We start from the raw sequence: 21,640 nt of genomic DNA on the forward strand, positions 1-21,640 counted from the left end.
GTTTCCATTCTATAGATGAGAAACTGATGCTCAGAGATGTTAAATAATTTGCTAACCTGCAGCACAGCTCCCTGATCCCAGTGTTTCTGTTCTTCTTTTCATTAGATCACATCACCTCTTTCTAGGGTTTGACTTTAAAGAAAATAAAAAGGGGGAAAAGAAATGCAGCAGTTCTAAGAAGTCCCTTGCAGGAAGGACAGGGAGGGGAAGAAGAACCATGAAGGATTCAGCAATATTACTAGGTAGCTGTCTACTGACTTAACCGAGCTTAACCCCAAATCGGAATTTCCAGCTGGTCATGTGAGCACAGAAAGCAATTTTTAAACTCTGGCTAGGAGCCCCTATGATTACAAAAATAAGAGCTCCATTCTGCTCTTATTTTGAAAGGAGATGTTCCAGCTGCTCTAGCATGGGCCTAAACACCCTGGTGAGGACGCTAAGAAGACACGGTTTTGTGTCCAGGGACCCCCAGTCATCCTACAAAGCTGATTTCTGAAAAGGCAAGGACAGAGGCATAGGTGCTTCCCCAAGGTGAGCGGGGTCTGGGATCTTGGACTAGTCCGTCTTGAGGGTCCCTTCTGAGTAAGATTCTAGGTTGTGTTTATCTTGGTTTAAAACATGAGGAGTTTTGAAAGCGTCTTGGCCAGTCTCCTTTCTGGAATCACTGTGTGTTATCACCCAGACACTCACCTGGCTATTTAGGTCTGCTGGCTGGTTGGCTCAGGTGTGGGTAAAGCGCCCGGTTTGGGGAAGAGCAATGTTGTTTACATTCTTTCTTTCTGAAAGTCACAAGCCACCGGCAAGAAATGAAAGTGAAATCAGGGGACAGTGTCATCAGTCAGCAGAAATGTGCCAAAGTTCAGAGAGCTGTTTACTTAGGCACGACGTGCCTCCCAGCCAGTCATAAGCCTGAGGCTGCATTGATCTGCCGGCCCCTCTCCACCGGCCTGGATTCTGGAGGCTGGACACTAGGAAGCCAGCGAGAGAGAAGAATCTACCGAACCTGATTTCCTGCTCCTCCTCGTGGAGAGCGCTTTGTGCATTCTGCATCTTCTTTTCGGTAAGTACCTGCCTTGTGTGCCCAACAGCTCGCCCAGATGCGTGCTGCTCTGAAGACAAGTGGGCTTTCCTCTCAGACCCTGCATTCTAGCCACGGACCCAAGAAAACAACCGGTAGTCAGGGTCTGGGGACCACCGCCCCACCCCCACAGATGACCCACCTCCATGAGCTCAGCTCTCCCCACCTCCTTCCCCCTACTCCCTTCAGCATCAGCCTGTGGGCCTGTGGCCTCTAAAGCGGTGCAGGTAATGCCAGTATGACCGGTTAGAAATGCAGAGGACAGCGATGGGCAGTGGGATTTTGCACTGAGTCTATACAAATCGTCTATGGCGCATGAAGTGGAAATAGGCGGCCAAACAAAGGCAGATCACAGACTTGCAGTAGCTAAACAGGAATACCATGAGTCCTCCTGAAAATACACACTGTAGACTAAGACTGTCAGAAAAACCTGTGCTCTCGACTCAGAAAGAAGACAGTAGGGTCTAAGAGATTTTTAGACCTGGTGTTATTAGACTACATTGCTTTTCACAACTTGATGGAAATTCATAGTGGGATTTTAGTTCTGTTGGTGCAGATGTTTCCCCTAAAATTTCCAGTTAGCTTCTTCACCTGTAAAATCAAACGCTCCTTGGGAAAAAGTAAACACATATGTATTTGGGATTGTCTTTCCTTCCTCCCTCGTGACAACTGAAGTGCATTTTTCAGTATCTTCTTCCTAAACCTTATCTCTCCCAAACTCCTGAATCCGTGCCTATAACAGTCTCCTTTAGATTTTGCATATTCCCCTTTCTCAACACTCTTTCCGGCCAACCCACCTGCTTTATCTAATCGCTAACACTGTTTTCTAAATTTCACTTTTACATAAATAGAACGCATGACTCTGGAAATATTTTTAATGTGAAAAGAAAAGAACTCTTGCCCATAGTGCCCAAAGATACCAGAACTAACATCAACATTTTAGAACATTTCTTTAGTATCTTTCTTGCAGTCACACTGTATAGTGTGATTTTAGACCTGGTTTTTCTAAAGGCTACATAGAGTTTTATTATCTTGATATGTCATAATTTGATTCTCATGTTGCTTCTCATTTTTGGCTAAAGTAATACTATGATAAACATTCCTGTATATAAATCACTGATGGCATTTCTGATTGCTGCCTGACTAATAAGGGGAATTAATTGCCCAAAGGGGTATGATGATTTTTAGTGTTTTTAGTGCTTTTTGCTCTACTGCCTCCCAGAAAGTTTAAGAATTTTCACATCCACCATTATTCTATGAAGATGTCAGTTTTATTGCACTCTTGGTATCAAATGTTTTTATCTGCAGTTTTGATAGGGAAACTCAAAGACTATTTGGCATATCTTTGATTATATTACTTGAGGTGTAGACTTTTTTTCATGTTTGTTAATGTGACAGAGTGATTTACAATAAGAAATAGATGTTCCGTCTCCGTCCCCATTTCTGGCACAGAGCTCCTAAAATCCTTGGCATTTTTTAAGTGGTAATAGAGGTAAAGGTGGTTTTGTTTTTCTTTTTTAATTCACTACAAACCCTTTTCAACCACCTCTGTGCTTATGTTAATGACTCAACTTTTGGAAAGTCCCTAAGGAGAGGGGCTGGTTGCCAGGGAAAACAACCACATATTTAAAGGGTTAGAACCTTCAGCCCCAACCTCCAGGGAGGTGAGAGTGGGTGGAGATAAGAGTATGTCACCAATGGGCCAATGATTCCATTGATCACACCTGAGTAATGAAACCTCCATAAAACATCCCTAAAGGACAGGGTTCAAGGGCTTCTGGGCTGGTGGACACATGGAGGCGCCGGGAGGGTGAAAGGCCTAGACAGGCCATGGCAGCTCCGCGACCCCACCCCCCATCCTCTGCCCCATGCGTCTTCTGGGTGGCTGCTCCTGGACTGTGTCCTTTTAAGTTGAACCAGTACTCTAATAAAGTAGACTCTTGGCCCGAGTTCTGTGAGCCGCTCTAGCAAATTAATCAGACCCAAGGAGGGGGCTCTGGGCACCTCCAAGCTGCCGCTGGTTGGTCAGAAGCACAGGTGATGACACAGGCCTGTGACCGGGGGCTCTGTGCCCTCAGCCTGTGGGAGGTGCCTCCTCCAGGTAGACAGAGTCAGAATGGAACTACAGGACATCCAGGTGTCGCGGAGAATTCCTGGTGGGGGGAAAATCCTTGCACGTTTGGTGGAGGCTACAAATAAGGAAAAAAGAGGTTTTTACAGTTAACTACTTTGCATTCCTTCTCAGGTGAAATATCTCTTCATGTGCCTCATCCATTTTCATGGGGATTAAATGTTTTTTAACTTTTTGGCATAAAGATTTTTTTATATTAGGTATATTAACCATTCCATATTGGTTGCAAATATTTTTCCATGCTCACTGACTTTTAATTTTGTGTTTCTATTGTATAGAAATGTATATTTTCCTGGTTAAATCCGTACCATTTTTCCTTTGTAGTTTCAATTTGCTCTTAAGCTCAGAGCATTCTTTTTTCGTTCATAAATCAAATATCTACTTTTTTCTAGATCTTTTTTGTCTGCTTGTTCCTTACATCTCACTGCTGGGTCCATGTGAAATTTATTTTGGTATGTGGAGGGAGATGAGTCCCTAAAATGGTTTTAACTAATTGCTTCAGCATTAGTTAAAGGAAAGCCCTTCCCTCCACTGAATTATAATGCCACTCTTATGTCTTCTTAGGCGTGGCTTTTCTGATAGTCTGCTCTCTGAGCCGTCCGTCCAGTCCCTGTCCATCCTCTTCTGTTGATCTCACTTCCCCCTCAGTTACTTCTACCTGGGAGCTGGGCACTGCAGTGACCTCAGTGATCAGTCTACTTTTGGTCTCTTCCAGTGAATTGCATCTTCAAGTAACGTAATGTATAACAAGTATCTTTGGAGGTTTAATCCTCAAAAGCAGGTTCTATAGTAGGTTCTATAGAAACTGAGACACTTTATTCTGCACCCCTGGACTCACACCTTAGTTTTCTCAGCCCTGTCAAAAGGACAAACCTGAAACAATTTAGTGGCTACTTGACTCATTCCTTCACTCACGGGAAAACAAGCCACAGATCAAGGGAGCATAGCACCTCACGAGCAGGGGAGCACCCTTCCTAGGGAACTGGGACAAAAGCGAGTCCCACAGAGCACTGGAAGAGGTCATATGACTTGTAAGGACACCCTGACCTCATAGCCAGCAGGCCCTGCTTCCTAGGGAAGGTGAACTGGCTAAGGCTGCTGGAGCGCCGTGAGTGGTGTATGTTAGGTTTCCTTGACAGGTATTTCTCGCGCAGGCTGACTTGGGTTTAGATTTGTGACCTGGGCTGGGCCACTGGAGCCACCTCATTTTATGAGCCTCAATACACAAATGAACTTTATCAGCCAAAACCTGTGGGCTTTGGGAGGAGATCCCCAGATCTTCTGTGAGGACACAGACCTACTGCCCACTCGGCAGCAGGAGGGAGGTGGAGGTCTCACAGCAGAGACCTTGGCAGAGCAGAGAACACACAGGAGCCGCAACGTCAGCCCCTTCCCGAGCATCCCACCCACTGGCAAGCACCAGGCCTCAGTTAGCGCCCCTCCAGGAGTGACCAGGGGAAGATCCGCCTTCGGAGGGACGGAGGAGGAGGCCGCCTCAGCGCATGTGCAGCTCAGTTTGTCTGTGACTGGCTGAGTTATCTTGCTTGAGTTATGAAGCCATTTTATGTGCGTTACAGGCTCCAGATGAGAGGCGCACCCTCCTGTGTGGGGATGGAGGGCAAGTCCTAGAAGACTTGGTTCCCTCCGGCCAACTTGCAAAATACCTTTGGCAAAACTGAAGGACTGAGGCTTAGTGACGGTCTATCAGTCTTCACCTCCTCCTCCTCCTTCCTTCCGACCGCTGGGGCAAACTGTGATCGCTAGCTTTAGAGCAGGGCTCCTGGGCAGGACTGCCCCCACCCCAACTCAGGAGCTCTCCACACCCCCAGCCCTGCTGCCTGGGACACGTGCCTCAGGTTCGGGGAGCAGGGGCTTGAGGTGAGGACGTAATCCACACCTCTCACCCTGGCCTCTGAGGCCCCAGGGACCCGGTGCGCTTGCCCACCCCTGTCCCCTTGGTCGGCAGGCTGCCACCCTGCCCCCAGTCTGCTCCTCTCCCAGCGTGGTACATCTAACCACTGCCCCCTCCTTCTGGAAGACTCTGCCTGGCTCTTTCAAAGCCCTCAGGTCACGGATCAAACGCGCGCCTGGCACACAGGCCCTCCCCTGGAGGCTCATCATTTCCTGCTGCCAGGCTCTCTGTTTCACGCCATCCTGTTTATCTGCTTTCCCAAATTGCTTCAAAACTTAGAATTAGCTTTGTGAAAACAAGTGCTCGGTGTCTGGTGCCCCAGCTGCCCTGCGTGTTGCTGACTGCCCAGAGCCTGTGACTCGGGACCATCCTGCTTGTGTGACCCCGGGGGTCACAGGATGAAACCCTGGCCTGGTCAGTGCGAGGGGGACAGTGACTCCGGGCAAGTGCAGGAGGCAGAGAGGGCAGGAGCAGCACAATCCAGAGGGGCTACTGAAGGGACCTCCCCGGGCCCAGTGGTTGAGACTCCGACTTCCAACGCAGGCGTCATGGATTTGATCCCTGGTCAGGAAACTAAGGGTTTTAAAGAAGAGGGACAGCCAAAGGCAGTCACTGGTTTCTAGTACTGTTATCTGTCTTCAAACTCTCGTTTAGGTCCTGTGAATCTTTTTTTAAGATTTTTTTTTCCTGATGTGACCATTTTTAGTCTTTATTGAATTTGTAACAATATTGCATCTGTTTTATGTTTTGGTCCCTGTGGGATCTTAGTGCCCCAACCAGGGATCGAACCTGCACCCCTTGCATTGGAAGGCAAAGTCTTAACCACTGGACCGCCAGGGAAGTTCCTGGGTCCTGTGAATCTTAGCCTCCTGTAAACTGCACTGTGCAGTCCTCCCAATAAAAACCAAACAAGAATGGGTCCCAAGGTGCAGGCACTTCCTCATTTTTAAGGATTGTTCCCCCAAACTAAAATTTTTTTTTTGACCTTTGTTCCCAGCTGGATAGTCTGCTTGCCAGCAGGGCTAATGAGCAACAAAACGACTGGACCAACAGCGAGTTAATATTAATGGAGCTGCTGAGACAGTCTATCCCGGTGGCTCGCTGGAGGCGGAGGGGCAGCGGGCGCTGCACTCTGCAGTCTCATGGTGTAGTCATGTTTCTGCTGGCCGAGCTGCTTTATTTACATGGAAAAATTAAATAAATCCAGACGTCATGGTGTTCCATAAAAAGCCACCGTTGGCCCGGCTGTCCACGCAGCCTCTGAAACCCGGGTGCTGCTGCCGTCTTAAAACACTCGGGCAACACTTCTGTGGCCTCGTTTTCAGAAATAAAAACCTGGGCTCACATTTCTGCTGGAGGAAATATGACATGTTTCCCTTCCTTCTTCCCTTTTTGTTTGCTTCTGTCAGAAGCCACACCCAAACCATGAACACACTGGTCCCCAGTCGTGCACAGCCAGACACGCTCCCGTCAGGGCCGGGGCCTCCTCTGGCAAGCCGGACCTCTCCTCCGCCAGGCTCTGTTTCTCTGACTTTCTTCTGCTCGCGTTTTCTCCCATGGGCTTCGCTGCCTCTCCGTTCCACTGCAGCCCCACCCTCCGCCTCTCCTGGCTCTTCTCTCGTCTCCCCTTCCTCCCCTGAACCACCACCTCGTGGGCAGCAGTCCACTTGTACGGATCAAATTAGCTCCCTTCAGTCTCACAACAACCCCCAGGAACAGGCCAGTGGGTGCTCTGAGGGCAGGGATATTGGCGCGGCCAAGGCTGTGAAATGCTCAAGGTCATGTGCTGTGAGTGACGGGACAGGGCCTGAACCCGGCTTGTCTGGCACTAAGGTCCATGCGCTTGATCGCCACGTCCCTAACCGCATCCCAGAGCCATCGGCGCCAGACACCAGTGAGGCCAGGCCCTCCAGGGACACTCTGTTCGTGAACACCAGTCCCAGCGTCTCCCCCAGAACTCACTTCTCTGAGCCTCAACTTCCTCTCCATGATGATAATAATTTAAGTAATACTTACTAGGTAATATTCCCCAGGCTGCACGTAAATCACTTCATTTAATTTCCACAATATCTACAAAACACGTTCTATTATACCCATTTTCCAGATGAGAAACCTAGGCAGAGAGACGTAGACGTAGCTAGTCAATGGCAGAGCGGGGATCTGAACCCTGGACACACAGCTTCAACGTCGATGCTCAGCCGCACTGCTCCACAGCTTCCCCACTGTGCCAGATGAAAATGCTGGGGTATCTGCCCATTATAGATGTAAGCGTGAGACGGGAGGACACGTGCGGGGGCCCGGCCTGGGGAGGCAGAGCTCAGGCTCTTACAGTGATTTCACAGTCCTGCCCGACAGGCTGCACCAGCCTCGCCTGGGGAAGTTACTGAGCCTCACGAAGCCTCCGTTTTCCCCTCTGGAACATGGACGTGATAACAGTAAATGTGTTCCCACAGTGAACTTAACACTGGACTGACACGCGCAAAAAGACTGTGAAGTTTAGTATTTAATCATTAAGTCCTCAGTCGAGCTAGATTCCTTCTCAGACACACCTTCCAGTGATCACAAAGACTTCTCGAAGCAAGTTCTGCCCTCTATGGTCCCCTACAGCTTTCTTAAGTCATTAATGAGAAGAAAAAGCCCAGGAGATGAATTTGTAGCCCATAACAATCTGAAGACCCACTTGTTTTTCTTTTGAGCGTCTGTTCCACAAAACTGGCAAGCTCTATAGCGTCTGATGGCAGCAAATGATAACACCCAGGTCTTACCAGGCAGTTCTCAGGGCCGTGGCAGCGGCTGGTCCGCAGCCTCAGCCGTCAGTCACACAGCAGTCCATCCTTGCAGGTGGCCTCACTGTCTAGCCCCTGAAACTAAGGCTTACACACGTCTGAGAAAGAGGGGATGAGCTTGAGGAAACTGAAGTTTAGGAAATGGGAAGAAGAAAAAAAATAAACAGAGAAGGACCTGAAGGAAGAGAGCCAGGACAGAGAAGTAGGTAAAAAAAATCAGAGGGAGGCATTTATGAAGCTCTGTGGGCCATGGCTGGACGTGCACGCTGCATTCAGAGGCTGTTTGGTGGATATTCACAGACCTGCCAGGGAGTGCTGGGGGTGTAACAGTTAAAGACAGATTTTGATAGAGACAGACGGCCATAGACTTTTGTCTAATTTGCATAACATAAAATTCCTTACCCTCATGAGGTTTACATTCTATTGAGGGCTGTAGGCGGAAGACAAAGTATTTAGGATGTTAAGATGGTGGGAAATGCTACCGAGGGAGAGCAGCGTGCCGTGGAGAAGCCGTCACAGGTTCAAGATGCCAGCCAGGGACAGCGTCACTGAGAAAAGGATCTCTGAGCAGCGACCTCAAGGGAGGCAGCAGACACGTGCTAACAGAAGAACACTCCAGGCGGGGGCATGCCAGCACAGAGGCCCGAGCCTGTCTGAAGGTTTCAGGGGATGCTCAAGGAAGCCAACGTGGCAGGAGCTGAGGGAGGGGCTGGAGAGCAGGAATAAGGGGAGAAGGCGTCCAGGGGCGACAGGGGCACTAACAGCCCTGGGAGCCCTGTTCCTGAGGAAGCAGGAGGAAGGCCACATTACTGCAGACGTCGTCCCAGGAAAGTGGACACCCACAGCCTCCAGGGTCTCTCCGGGTAACAGGTTCCAGGACACCGGTCGGGCACAGCACACTGTGTTCCTCCCCAGCCTGGGAATTCAGGCGTTCCAGTCTCGTCCCCACCCTCTGGGATTGAAGGGCACCCTTGTAGACACTTGCCGGCCTCTCCCATGGGCACCTAGAAGGGCTTATTAAACACTTCATGGATGAAGGAGAATTTCCCCTGGCGGCCTGACATGAGGGACAGTGCAGAAGCCCCCAGCACGCGTCACCTGGGACAGACAGACAGGTGGTGAACTCTGGCAAATGGCGAGAAACTCAATAAGGCCCAACTGTACATATAAAGTCTTGCTACTGAATGTCATTAGACCTTCATGCAGGAAGAATGAATTGAAAAAAACAGAATGACGAGTGACTACAGGGGTGTGAGGGTATTTTTGCTAAGTCAGTGTAGACAGGGAGTTGTGTGGGCATCTCTCATGTTGGGACAGATGGAAATGGAATATGTGAAACCTGATTAGAGCAGTGACAAATTGTTCTTAGTGTTTTTGTTTTAGTCACTGCCAGGCTACTCGGTCCATGGAATTTTCCAGGCAAGAATACCGAAGTGGGTTGCCGTTTCCTCCTCCAGGGGATCTTCCCAACCCAAGGATCAAATCCCCGTCTCCTGCATTGGCAGGAGGGTTCTTTACCACTGAGCCACCAGGGAAGACCTGGTGACAAATCAGAAGTAATAAATAAGTGCATGATCAGTATTTGTATACAAGGCACATAATGATTACGCTGGCAGATATCCCAGCATATAAGAAAGTGTCTGGGAGCTGGAGATTGTAGCTACAGACCTGCTCTGTAACAGAAGGTCGATGGGCAGTTTGGAAAGTCCATTCTGACTCTGCAACTAGAGAGAGCATGCGCTGGGCCTCCGGCCATCTGAAGTGAACAAACCAGTGTCGGTGGCGAGAGCCGGCCTTCCTGCTCGGTCAGCCCTTCTCAAGTGTTCCTTACAGTCAGGGGAGAGGCCAGGGATGGACCCATGCTAGGCAAAGCTCCCCGGGCACCGCTCTCTGCCAGGCGTCCTGCACTCAGGACGTGGGCTGCCAGAGGGACTGGCAGGGTGGCAACCTGCCGGGGCTCTAATCCTTCAGACACAACTTCAGGAAGGTTTCACTCTTAACACGAAAGTGGCAAGAACGTAATTTAGAAGACCAGGACCCTATGTCTGTGCCCCTTCCTACCATCAAGCTATTGATGTGAAAGCTTCAGAGGTGCTTAAACTAAAACAAAACAACAAAAAAAGAAGTGCCTCAGATGAACAGTCTGAGAGTATTTTCCTCTGGTGACAAACGTGAAGCCACATACTTGTACTGAGTCCAGATCCGTGTCTTGGTTCAGGGGCCCCACTGCCACAAAAGCCTTATGCTTTATAATGGCCGTTACGACAGCAAGACGCTAGCAGCCGTTATTTATAAAGAGCTCGTGTACACTGACAAACAAAAACCAAAACTAAAAATGATGGAAAAAGAAAGGAACTGACAGCATTCCACCCCCCCAGAAAAAAAAAACCAAAAACCAGAGAGTCAACAAACACTCGAAAAACATTAAACCTTACTCAACAATAGCAATGCTGTGTCATTTTTCATCACCAAAGATGAAAAGATGAGAAAATTCAATAGAGATGATGAGACAAGCACTCTCAAACTTCTGGTGGAGGAACACACTGATTCACAAAGACAGTCACCATGGCATTATTTACAGAGCTGCCAAACAGTGTTGTAAAACAGAATATATAAACTGTACACCAAAACAGTGTCATAGAACAGGATATGTAAACCACGCACGGTAGTACAGCTAACCCAGCCATTAAAAATATTGTTTAGGAAGCACTGCTAGTGACAAAGGGAAATATTCATGCTACAGTGATGTTTACAAAGGATACAAACACACAAATTTACACAATCCCAACTGTATAAAATATTACAGAAGGAAATGTGTTGCTGGGTGGTTATTTCTACAACCTTGACATTATCAACAATTTTTAGTCTTGTCTCCATACTTTCACATTTTTCTGATTTTCTACAACCAACATGCATTACTTTATTAAAAACAGGAAGGACTTCACTTAAAAATAGCAACAGTGACTCAGCAGTCTCCCTTCTGCCCGCTGAGGGAAGCACAGGCTTAACATTAAAGGGAATTAAAGAGCTCACTGTGCTGAGAACAAGATTACAAGGATTGTTAAAGGCCAACACCAGCAAAAAATCGGGGTAGGCTCTCAGGAAGGCAGAGGAGGGTGCCCGCGGGTTTTCCCACCAAATAACCACATCCTTTCAGTGGGACACGTTTAGAAGAAAGAAGTTAGGCCGAGCCCCCAAGCTCTCTGTCCACAGCCCGAGAAGCACGGGGGGACACCCCAGCACTGAGTGCGGAGCGGACACACAGCACAGCCCCTCACCTCTCGAAGCTCTGCTGTCCTGTTAGATATACGTCAGATCAGTACGCGCGGTACCTAAAGGATGCTATGTGACATTTTCACTCATCAAAAAAAAAGTTCCTACTGCGTATCAGGCACCATTCGGGGGATAAAATAGACAGACTGTTCCCCAGAAAGATTACAGCAGGGGGGGGACACACATCCTGGCCTTCAGCTACATCAGAGCGTGGGCTGAAATAGTCTGAGAAAGGTGGTGAAAAACCAGCAGGACCCAGAGAGGCAGAGAACAGGGAGCTGGTGATGGCCAGGGAGGCCTGGCGTGCTGCAGTCCAGGGGGCCGCAGTCAGACACGACTGAGCGACTGGACCGGACTGGAATGAGGAGGGGCGGCAGCTGAGGGGGTGGCGGTCGGGAAGCGGGACGGCGGGCAGGGGCCAAGCGAGGGACAGAAGACCCCAGGGAGCAGGGCCTGCCTGGAGAACCCAAGTTCAAGTTCTCAGTCGCCCCAGACAGTGTAGCTGGGACTGAACTCTCTCTGCCTGCAGGGCTGAGAAGAAGGAAACCAGGACTGCCACCCACACGTCTGCTCACCGGCTCTCAGCTCCAGCTTTATTTTGTTTCATTCTCTATTGAAAAGCTCCAAAAGGTCAGTCGAGAGAGGAGAGGAAGTCGAAAACAAAGGCTCTGGGTGCCTGGGGAGCTGCCCTGTGAGGCGGCTGTACAATCTCCTCTGAGAAGCCCCAGGCATTTTTTGCATTAACCTTGATAATAACCTTTTTTTCAAGCCCAAGTGGAACAGGCTTGAAATAAGACAAGTAAGATGGAGCATTTATACACAGGCAACCCAACTCCCAGCCTACTGGTTCTTGGACCACTGAAGCAAGTGGAATCTTATTCCCACTGCACGTGGTATAAATCTGGATTCCAGCCCTGGAAGTCCATCCGACACCCCGAAATTCCTACATCCATCAAAAATTTAGATACAGGCTTTTACAAATATCTGTTAATATGCAAACCTATGCAAACTATGTTCCTGTTGGCAATTTTTCCCATGCCATGGGCTGGACTGGTTAAAACTTCTCACCCTACCACTCTAAAAACATGGACTAAACACATCATTTTAGTATTTGACACATCTTTGTCTCTGCCAAAGAGGTTGCTGATAAATCCTCATTCTCATCAGCCGCCTACTGCAGACTGAACGTCTGTGTCCCTCCACATTTGCTCACTGAAGCCTAACCCCCAGCATTTGGAAGTGGGGCCTTTGGGATGTGATCAGGGATAGAGCAGGGATTCACACTATCTCCTCTTGAATAGGATCAGTGCCCTTGAGAGCTCCCTTGTCCCTTCCACCCCACGAGGACACAACAAAAGGTAGACAGTCTGGGAACCAGGAATCGGGCCCCTACTACACCCTGAATCACCGGCGCCTTGATTTGGGGCTTGCCGGCCTCCAAAACCAAGAAAATAAATCTCTGCAGCTGATGAGCTGCGCCATCCACAGTAACCTGTGGCAGCAGCCTGCGTGGCGGACACTACCCTCCCTACAGCCTGTCCGCACCCTGTCCCCTCTCGTGGCTTTCCTCTGTCTGTCCACGTGCAGGACGAGTGTGGGGTGGTCAGGCAGACCTCCAGCCAGCATGGGGAAAGGGGAGGGGCTGTGCCTCCCAAGGGGGCTTCCAGAAGCTGATCGCCAGGGCAGTCCCCAGGGGCCACTGCTGGCCACCACTCCCTGCACTGCCTACCACGATGGGCAGCCGTGGCTGGGGCTGGGTTTGGTTTTGTCTTGAAGGAAGTAGGCCACAAGTTTCTGTACACTTCCAGAACAGGAGTTTGAGAAGAAACTGGGAGGGAGGCAGGGCGAGCTGGACATTCACTGTGTGACCTCCCCTACAGGAACCCAGGAGGCGCCCTGCGAAGGGCATGAAGATGACTGTCCTGAAGTCAAAGCGGCGGAGCCAGCTGCTGTTCCTCGTCACAATGACCCTCACGATCACGACCATCTGCCTGCTCTTCTTTGCTCTTCTCTGGAAGGCCGGCAACCTTGTGGACCTGCCCAACCTCAGGGTTGGCTTCTACAACTTCTGTCTCTGGCACGAGGGCACCGGCGCCCTGCAGTGCTACCAGTTCCCAGAACTGGAGGCCCTGGGCGTGCCTCGGGTGGGCCTGGCCCTGGCCAGGCTCGGCGTCTACGGGGCCCTGGTCCTCACCCTCTTCGTCCCCCTGCCTCTCCTCCTGGCCTGGTGCAATAACAATGAGGGGGAGTGGCAGCTGGCTGTGGGCTTCCTGGCCACGTCCTCCGTGCTGCTGGCCAGCGGTCTGGGCCTCTTCCTCACCTACACCTGGAAGTGGCTCCAGCTCTCCCTCCTGGGACCTGGGTCTCTAGCTCTGGGCGTCGCCCAGACCTTGCTCATCCTCTTGCTTGTGGCCACAGCTGTGTTCCCTCAGAGGGCAAAGGACAGGAGCTGGGGAGCTACTAGCTCCGTCTAAAGGCTTATGTGATCGCAAGGGTTCGCTTTGAACTGTGCTCAGAGAAGGCTGCCAGAGAACGCACAGGCCGGTGTGTCTTCTCAGCCATTCTGTTTCACAGCCAGCACTGAGCTCCAGCTGAAGCAGACTGGACCCACTGTGGAGGGGGTGGGTGCCCAACGTCAAGGAGGACAAGACTTTTTAGGATAGGGTGGTCTGTCCTTTGGGACTTCTAAGAACACCCGAGAACCAAGTAGCTCATTGTTGCAAGAATTCCTGCTTTAGTTAACTGAACTGAGCAAGCCATTCTGACTTGATCCTCAGAACAATGGGGAGATAAGGCTTCCTGTCACTGGGGCCAAATTTCCAGGACAAGCTGCCAAATGCCAGATGGGAACCCGGTGACAGTTTATGAAGGAACACCTCGGTGTCCCTGGGAACCCAGCCTAGCAAGCGCCCCATCTCCATTCGAGACAATGCTCCCAAAGGCCAAGGAGTGATCTGAGAGATTCACAGGACAGGACAGGCACAGAGAAGAGCCTGGCGGTCTTGAATGTTCCACTGAAAAGGCTCCTGGACCTGCAGACAGACAGAACAAGGGTCTAACCACTGCGCACGAGCAGTCCGCTCCCAGCATGCGACACGGGCGTTCAGGAGCCCAGGACGCCAGGTCCTTGGTCAGAAGAGGACGATGAACGGCCTGAGCCGGCCCACGTCCATGTAAACACCGCATCCCCTCCCCTCTCACCCTGCGCCGGAAAGGATACGAGCACCACTCACGCACGGGGGCACTTTGTGTATTCTTCAGCATCTGTTACACTGACAATCTGTACAGCACGTGATCGCCTCATCCCATGCCCGTGCAAAGCCACGCTGAATAGAGGCAGAAACACGGACTCCAGTGTGAGGTCTTGTCCTTTGTGTCTCTTTGGGGCTCCTATCCCATTCTTACTTTCTAACTGCCCAGGGACCAAGGCCAAGGCCTAGAAAGGTGCAGAAGGTGGCAGGCCAGGGGAGGAGGGCTGTCGGTTGGTCGGGAGACCTCCCAATCTGTAAACGGAACCACAGGCAGGCTCTCAGGGGGGAGCCTAGCCCTGGGGAAGGTGTCTAGTTCAGGGTTGGACCAACAAGGGCTCACTGACCGACTGACACGTGACAGAAGTGATTTTAAAAATAGGCTTCTTCCTTAAGGTGGCCAAACCTAGGAACTGCAGTGTTCTTAGAAGCCATGCTTGTTTTTCCTGGAAAAGTATTAAGTGGACTCTCCATTTCCAGTAAGTTTGACCCCCATGATCTCATTTCCCTGGAACCAGGTACCTGAATAAGACAATGTCGAGCTCCCAGGCCCCTGAGAAGGGAGAGCAGAGAGCAGGAATTTGGGGGGGGAGCTCATTTTGATTCCTCACGTCCCCCGGTGAACCCACCCAGCCCAGGGAGGCTTGACGCTGGGAGCAGAAGCTGCCACAGCACAGCTGTCTGAGGGCAGCGCTCGGGCTAAGAGGGGAAGCCCAGCTTCCTTCAGCCGCTCTGAGCAGCAAGTCCTGGAAGTGTGTCCCTTAGCTGAAAAAAATCTCCCTGACGTATTTTAGCTCATCCTGGTCTTCCTCGAGGCTTCTGCTGCAGGCCGTGTCAGAACCCGCGGGCCCCGGGGCAGGGCCGTCTGCCCCACGGTCCTCTTCCTCACTGTCCTCGCTTCGGCTCCAGCGGGGACTTGGGGACGGTGGCGCTGGGCTGGCCGGGGAGCGCTCTGGCTTATCAGCGCCTGCCAGAGGTGGCGGCTCCAACGGCTTTTCCTGTTTTCGGTCCTCCTGAGCAGAAGAAATGGCAGGCAAAACAGATGGGTTTTACTTCCCTAATATGCAAGGACACAGAACGTAGCCAGTAGCATCTGTAAAGCCAGCTCTGGGGAGCCGGGCCCAGCTCCCGAATCACAGATGGCCCCCCTCCCTTCACCAGGCTCTGCCCCTCCTTGCCCCCCTTCTCGGGCGGTGCAGAAATCAGGACCAGCAGGGCGAGCGGCGGGCAGGGGCCCCAGGAACAGCGGCGCAGGGACGACAAGTGGACCCAACGGACACGGAAGGGCAGGCTGACAGAACGGAAGGAGCGCAGGACGCGAACCCTGAGTGTGGGCCTCACTCACTGGGACTAGCAGTAGTATCGACCGGCAGGTTATTGCAAGCGTTAAATGAGACAGGAATATATAAAAGGCCCTGAGCAACTCTCAGGGGCTACACCACTCGAAGGTGGGACAACCGTTAGCCGCTTCTGGAAGCCAGGGCTTCAGGGGCGAGGTGCTAAGGACAACGCTCAGGAGTCACCTCGCCCGAAGGAGACCCTCAGAGAACACGAGTGGTTCACGACTCCTGCCCGCCCCTCCACCCACCACCAGCAGAGAGCCGCCCAGACAGGGAGGGCCACCCTCCCTCACACGGCCACGGCCTCCCAGGTCTCCAGCCCCAAGGGCCCGGCAGGTGCACCCCTCCCCTGGAGCGGGCCCGGCTGCTAACAGGCAGAGTGCCTCTTTTATTAGCACAAACTCCCGCCAGGAGTCTCCAGTCATCAGAAAGGACACAGCTGGGCTTCCCTAGTGGGTCAGTGGTGAGAAGTCCACCTGTCAATGCAGGAGATACGGGTTTAATCCCTGGTCTGGGAAGACCCCACAAGCCTCGGGGCAACTCAGCCCATGTGCCACGACTACAGAAGCCTGTACGATCCAGGGCCCACACGCTACAATCACTGGGCCCAGGAACCACAACTCCTGAGCCCGTGCTCTGCCTGCTACAGAAGCCCATGGGAGCCCATGTGGGGCCCGTGCTCCACAACAAGAGAAACCACCGCAATGAGAAACTCTCTCACCGCAACCAGAGAGCAGCCCCTGATCCCCGAGTAGCAGCGAAGACCCGGCACGGCCAAAATATATACATAAATAAAATTTACAAAAATAAAAGACAGTTGACTGTACCTCGATGAGGATCCCCAGAGCAACATCGACGACTTCGGCTTCATTCATGCAGTACACAGTCCTCATGGCAGGAAATCTGAGAGAAGAGCATGAAGTTAGAGACAGGCACGAATCACCAGCAGGAAAGAATGAGACCCAGAGTCGCATCCTGGGGCCTGTCTGCCAGGGCTGAGAGCAGTAGCTTCCCCAGGGCACTGCTGTGGCTTCTGCATCCTTGGAAATAGTGACTGGCACAGGGGTTCTTGGGGCAACCGTGGGGTTTCCCACCATCCATCAACTCCGCTAAGAAATAGGATGAGATGGCTGGCTCCTGAGACACACACGAGCACGCGCACGCGCTCGCGATGCAAGAAGGTCCAACAAGCCAAGACATATCTGAATGCCACCCCTCACCCCCATGAGTGAATACAATAAAGGAGGGCTTTCCCTGGTGGCTCAGTGGTAAAGAAACCTCTCACAATGCAGGAGACCTGGGTTCAATCCCTGGGTCGGGAAGATCCCCTGGAGGAAGGCATGGTAACCCACTCCAGTATTCTTGCCTGGAGAATCCCCATGGACAGAGGAGCCTGGCTACAGTCCACAGGTTCGCAATGAGCTGGATACGACTGAGCGACTAAGCACAGCACAGCAAAGATCAGAAAGCAAGGCTGGTCAATGAAGAAAACTTAGAAAGGAAAGAGAGAGGGACAGTAAGCACCTGAGACTACGGCCAGGAGAGGACAGAGGTACCCCCTCCCTGGCAGCCTGGAGACCCCCACCAATATCACCATTCAACCAACCTCCCCCCCACGCCCCCTAGTCTCTGATTTCCAGCCTGTCCGGCAACCTGCAGCTTGTCTGCCTGTCCCTAAAGATATATCCGCAGGAAGATGGGATCACTAGTCCACCTACCCCCTCATTGGATGGTCACAATTTCTGTGGCAAATGAAGATACTGACAATTTGGACAATTGCTGTCTGAGAGCTTAGCTGGTGTGTGTTTAACTCAAGAGCTGGAGCCGCCATCTGGGAGCTGATGCATGAGGGCCAGAGGGTGGAGACTCGCTGACAGAGGCAGAAGCCAGTGCCAGCCTAGCAGGGCACAGCCACCTGCAGCCTGCACACCCCCTGAAAGCGGATGAGACGCCTGTGGACTGAAACACCCCCCTCACTGTTCCACCAACACTGGATGACTGGGCCCCAGCAACTGTGAGGCCTTCAATCCCTCCCCCGTCCTAATCCCCCAGGACAGAAGCTGCCCCACCTGGCTGCAGCCGCTGGCACCGTGGCTGGTGTCCTCTTGGGGGTCTTCACCTGCGGTGCCCTCTTTTCAGCCACCTGGGCTGTCATCCATGTGGGCAGCACCCTCTTTTTATTCTCAGACTTTAAGTCTTCCATCTCTTTAGTCTCCCATGAAGAGGAACCAGGGTCCAAGCTTAGTGACTTCAGGACAGCAAATCCCACTCTCTCATCACACACCAGGAACTGTAGGTCCGTTCGTCGTCAACAATCCAGCTTTAATTCCTACAAAGAACAAAGTCCAGTGAATTCTAATAAATAAGAATATTCTGAGGCATCAGCCACAGTGACTGGTTAGGGCAGGCCAGAGGTGAGCAGGGCCAAGGAGACTCAGATGGATCATTCACAGGGCATGAAGAGGGAGGTGTGGAGTGGGCAGGCGATGGGGGTCATGGAGAAGCAGCCCTCCACTCAGGGCCCAGGGCCCCCACCAGCAGTGGGGCCCCATGCTCCCAGGAGCCTCTGCACTGAGCCCCTCAACACAGGAGGAAGGAAGGTGCCCCTCCTCCTCTCCACCGGCGATGCTCACTGTCCCCAGGGTGCCCAGACAATCCTACCCTTAAAACATCTCTCAATGCTCTCTTCCTCCCCTCCTCCCATCACAGATTTCTCCTTCCCTCTATCTAGGAGTGGTTATAAGAAACCCCAAGGCCATTTTGATTCACAGTGAGGTTTCACTGGCCAACACCCACTCCCTTAAATCCAAAGATACTTCTGACCGGTCAGATTTCAGCCAGCAGTCGCGGGGGGTGGGGGTGGGGGGGGTCAGATATCACTGTGCCTGAATGTGCAGAATCCAGACGCCAGGGCTTTGGGGGTCGGGGGCCAGCTCTCATCTAACCTGGCCTCTCCCCACCCACCCCCCCCGGCTGGATTCCGGCCCTGCCCCTCCTCCTGAAACTCAGCCCCGACCTGTGACTCAAAGGGTGCACATCTCTACCCGCCAGTGAGCAGTTAACCCTGAAAACAGCTCAGCGCGCACGTTCTGTGAAAATTCAAGAGGCAGTAATAGTCATTCCCACATCTAATGTTGTTGTTCAGTCGCTCAGTGTGGTCCGACTCTTTGTGACCCCATGGACTACAGCAGCCAGGCTTCCCTGTCCATCACCAACTCCCGGAGTTTGCTCAAACTCATGTCCATTGAGTCGGTGATGCCATCCAACCATCTCATCCTCTGTGTCCCCTTCTCTTCCTGCCCTCAATCTTTGCCACATCTAATGAGCAACGCTAACCACCCCGCACAAACACAGCTGTGGTGCTCAGTGAATATACTGATTTCACCATGAGATGGGTATTCTGAAACCCATTTTACAGACGAAGAACTGACATTTAGCAATTCGCACAAAGTCACAACAAAAAAGTTTGAAAAGGCCGCTCAGGACTCGCACCTGGGCCCTCCAGGCCCTGGCCCTCGGCCCCGCCGGCCGGGGGTGGGGGGGTGGGTGAGGGCCTGGGGCGGCCCCGCGGGCGCAGCGACCCGCCCGGAGCCCCCAGTTCTCGGCCTCCCTGCTCTCGGGGACCCCGCGCCGCTACGGGAGCGATGTGAGCGGGGCCTACCCGCCAGAGGAGGGCGAGGGGCGACGCGCGACCCACCCGCCCACGTTCCCGGTACTCCTCCGGCCGGGCTTCCTACCTCGGGGCCCGCGCGCCCTCCCTGGCTTCCGGGGAGGCCCCGGGAGGCGGATCCGGACGGTGGTAGGGAGCGGGGAGCCCGGCGGCCCGGCCCCCGCTCCCCTACGATCCCGCACTTCCGGCTCCCGGCCGCCCGCTGGCGTGGAGGACCCGGCGCGCCCCCTGCCGGCGGGCCGCATGGTCTGCGCCCTCGTCGTTGGAGCAGGACTCGCCCGGTAAGGTGTGCGGGAGCACTCTGGCCTCCGCTGACCCGAGTCCTGACCAAGTCTCTCCTTGACCAAATTCAGAGGGGGATCTGAACCCTTCACAACAAGGCCCTGCCTTTTGGACTTCCGCGTGCATCTCCACATTGTCCATTTTTACCGAGAATACTGCTAATACTGGATTAGCTGGAGTCCGCCCACCCTCCACACCTGATTCTCATCCACCGCCATTCCCCCAGGTCATGTTTGATGACCCGGCCGCTTATGCAGAGTACATCATGAGAAACGCTGGGCTGGAAGAAGCACAAGCTGGAATCAAGATTGCTGGGAGAAATATCAATAACCTCAGATATGCAGATGACACCACCCTTATGGCAGAAAGTGAAGAGGAACTCAAAAGCCTCTTGATGAAAGTGAAAGTGGAGAGTGAAAAAGTTGGCTTAAAGCTCAACATTCAGAAAACGAAGATCATAGCATCTGGTCCCATCACTTCATGGGAAGTAGATGGGGAAACAGTGGAAGCAGTGTCAGACTTTATTTTGGGGGGCTCCAAAATCACTGTAGATGGTGACTGCAGCCATGAAATTAAAAGACGCTTACTCCTTGGAAGGAGAGTTATGACCAACCTAGATAGCATATTAAAAAGCAGAGATATTACTTGGCCAACAAAGGTCCGTCTAGTCAAGGCTATGGTTTTTCCAGTGGTCATGTATGGATGTAAGAGTTGGACTATAAAGAAAGCTGAGTGCTGAAGAATTGATGCTTTTGAACTGTGGTGCTGGAGAAGACTCTTGAGAGTCCCTTGAATTGCAAGGAGATCCAACCAATCCATCCTAAAGGAGACCAGTCCTGGGTGTTCATTGGAAGGACTGATGCTGAGGCTGAAACTCCAATACTTTGGCCACCTCATGCAAAGAGTTGACTCATTGGAAAAGACCCTGATGCTGGGAGCGATTGGGGGCAGGAGGAGAAGGGGATGACAGAGGATGAGATGGCTGGATGGCATCACTGACCCGATGCACGTGAGTTTGGGTGAACTCCAGGAGTTGGTGATGGACAGGGAGGCCTGGCGTGCTGCGATTCATGGGGTCGAAAAGAGTCGGACGCGACTGAGCGACTGAACTAACCCAGCAATAATCTTATTAGGTTGATGTAGCCAGAAGCCCACTTCACCCTGGTGTTTCCTCTTAGTGATTATCCACCCACTGACCCCCCACCCAGCCACTTCCCTTGTACTGGGAGTTGAGTTCAACCTCTCCCCCACAGCAAAACCCTACCTAGTAGACCCTCTAATAGTTTCCTTACTGTTTGTTAACAAGGGTCGTGAATAATTTTAACAGTATTTTTTTTTTAACAGTTACCAAATGTGGCTCCATTTGAGGCTTGCTGGTTCAGCTCAGTAGTTCAGTTGTGTCTGACTCTTTGTGACCCCATGGACTGAAGCACACCAGGCCACCCTGCCCGCACCAACTCCTAGAGTTTACTCAAACTCATGGCCATTGAGTCGGTGATGCCATCCAACCATCTCATCCTCTGTTGTGCCCATCTCCTCCCGCCTTCAATCTTTCCCAGCACCAGGGTCTTTTCAAATCAGTCAGTTCTTCTCATCAGGTGGCCAAAGCATTGGAGTTTCAGCTTCAGTATCAGTCCTTTCAATGAATATTCAGGACTGATTTCCTTTACGATGGACTGGTTGGATCTCCTTGCTGTCCAAGGGACTCTCAAGAGTCTTCTCCAGCACCACAGTTCAAAAGCATCAGTTCAGCGCTCAGCTTTCTTTATAGTCTAACTCTCACATCCATACGTGACTACTAGAAAAACCATAGCTTGGACCTGGACTTTGTTGGCAAAGTCATGTCTCTGCTTTTTAATATGCTGTCTAGGTTTGCCATAGCTTTTCTTCCAAGGAGCGAATGAAAATTTCATGGCTGCA

General features: G+C 52.0%; 2 protein-coding genes across 4 annotated transcripts; one reads left to right on the forward strand and one right to left on the reverse strand.

The window, feature by feature from the left end:
* The first annotated feature begins 358 nt into the window (after positions 1-358).
* TMEM140 (transmembrane protein 140) lies at positions 359-14,529 on the forward strand. Its single transcript, XM_061414786.1, has 2 exons — positions 359-1,060; positions 13,061-14,529. The coding sequence occupies exon 2, from the start codon at positions 13,088-13,090 to the stop codon at positions 13,652-13,654; it is 567 nt and encodes a 188-aa protein (XP_061270770.1). The 5' UTR covers positions 359-1,060; positions 13,061-13,087; the 3' UTR covers positions 13,655-14,529.
* On the reverse strand, positions 14,415-19,650 carry CYREN (cell cycle regulator of NHEJ). 3 transcript variants are annotated; one of them, XM_061414788.1, is made up of 4 exons: positions 19,506-19,650; positions 17,838-18,097; positions 16,596-16,671; positions 14,415-15,441 (listed from the first exon to the last, which is right to left on the reverse strand). In XM_061414788.1, exons 2-4 carry the CDS (start codon positions 17,969-17,971, stop codon positions 15,190-15,192), a joined length of 462 nt encoding a protein of 153 aa, XP_061270772.1. In that variant the 5' UTR covers positions 17,972-18,097; positions 19,506-19,650; the 3' UTR covers positions 14,415-15,189. The 3 variants fall into 3 exon arrangements, with proteins under 3 accessions (XP_061270772.1, XP_061270773.1, XP_061270771.1); XM_061414789.1 differs by having other exon boundaries at positions 19,466-19,650; XM_061414787.1 differs by lacking the exons at positions 17,838-18,097; positions 19,506-19,650 and having other exon boundaries at positions 16,596-17,793.
* Positions 19,651-21,640: the final 1,990 nt, after the last annotated feature.

This window comes from Bos javanicus, chromosome 4 (genome assembly GCF_032452875.1).
Source record: "Bos javanicus breed banteng chromosome 4, ARS-OSU_banteng_1.0, whole genome shotgun sequence".
NCBI lineage: Eukaryota > Metazoa > Chordata > Mammalia > Artiodactyla > Bovidae > Bos > Bos javanicus.

Bases quoted from the DNA above. Each gene is read 5' to 3' on its own strand.
- CYREN (XM_061414787.1), bottom strand. From the start codon at position 16,865: ATGGTGGGAAACCCCACGGTTGCCCCAAGAACCCCTGTGCCAGTCACT. The intron at 15,442-16,595 runs GTACAGTCAACT...TCTTCTGCTCAG, and splicing joins CTCTGGGGATCCTCATCGAG to GAGGACCGAAAACAGGAAAA.
- TMEM140 (XM_061414786.1), top strand. From the start codon at position 13,088: ATGAAGATGACTGTCCTGAAGTCAAAGCGGCGGAGCCAGCTGCTGTTC.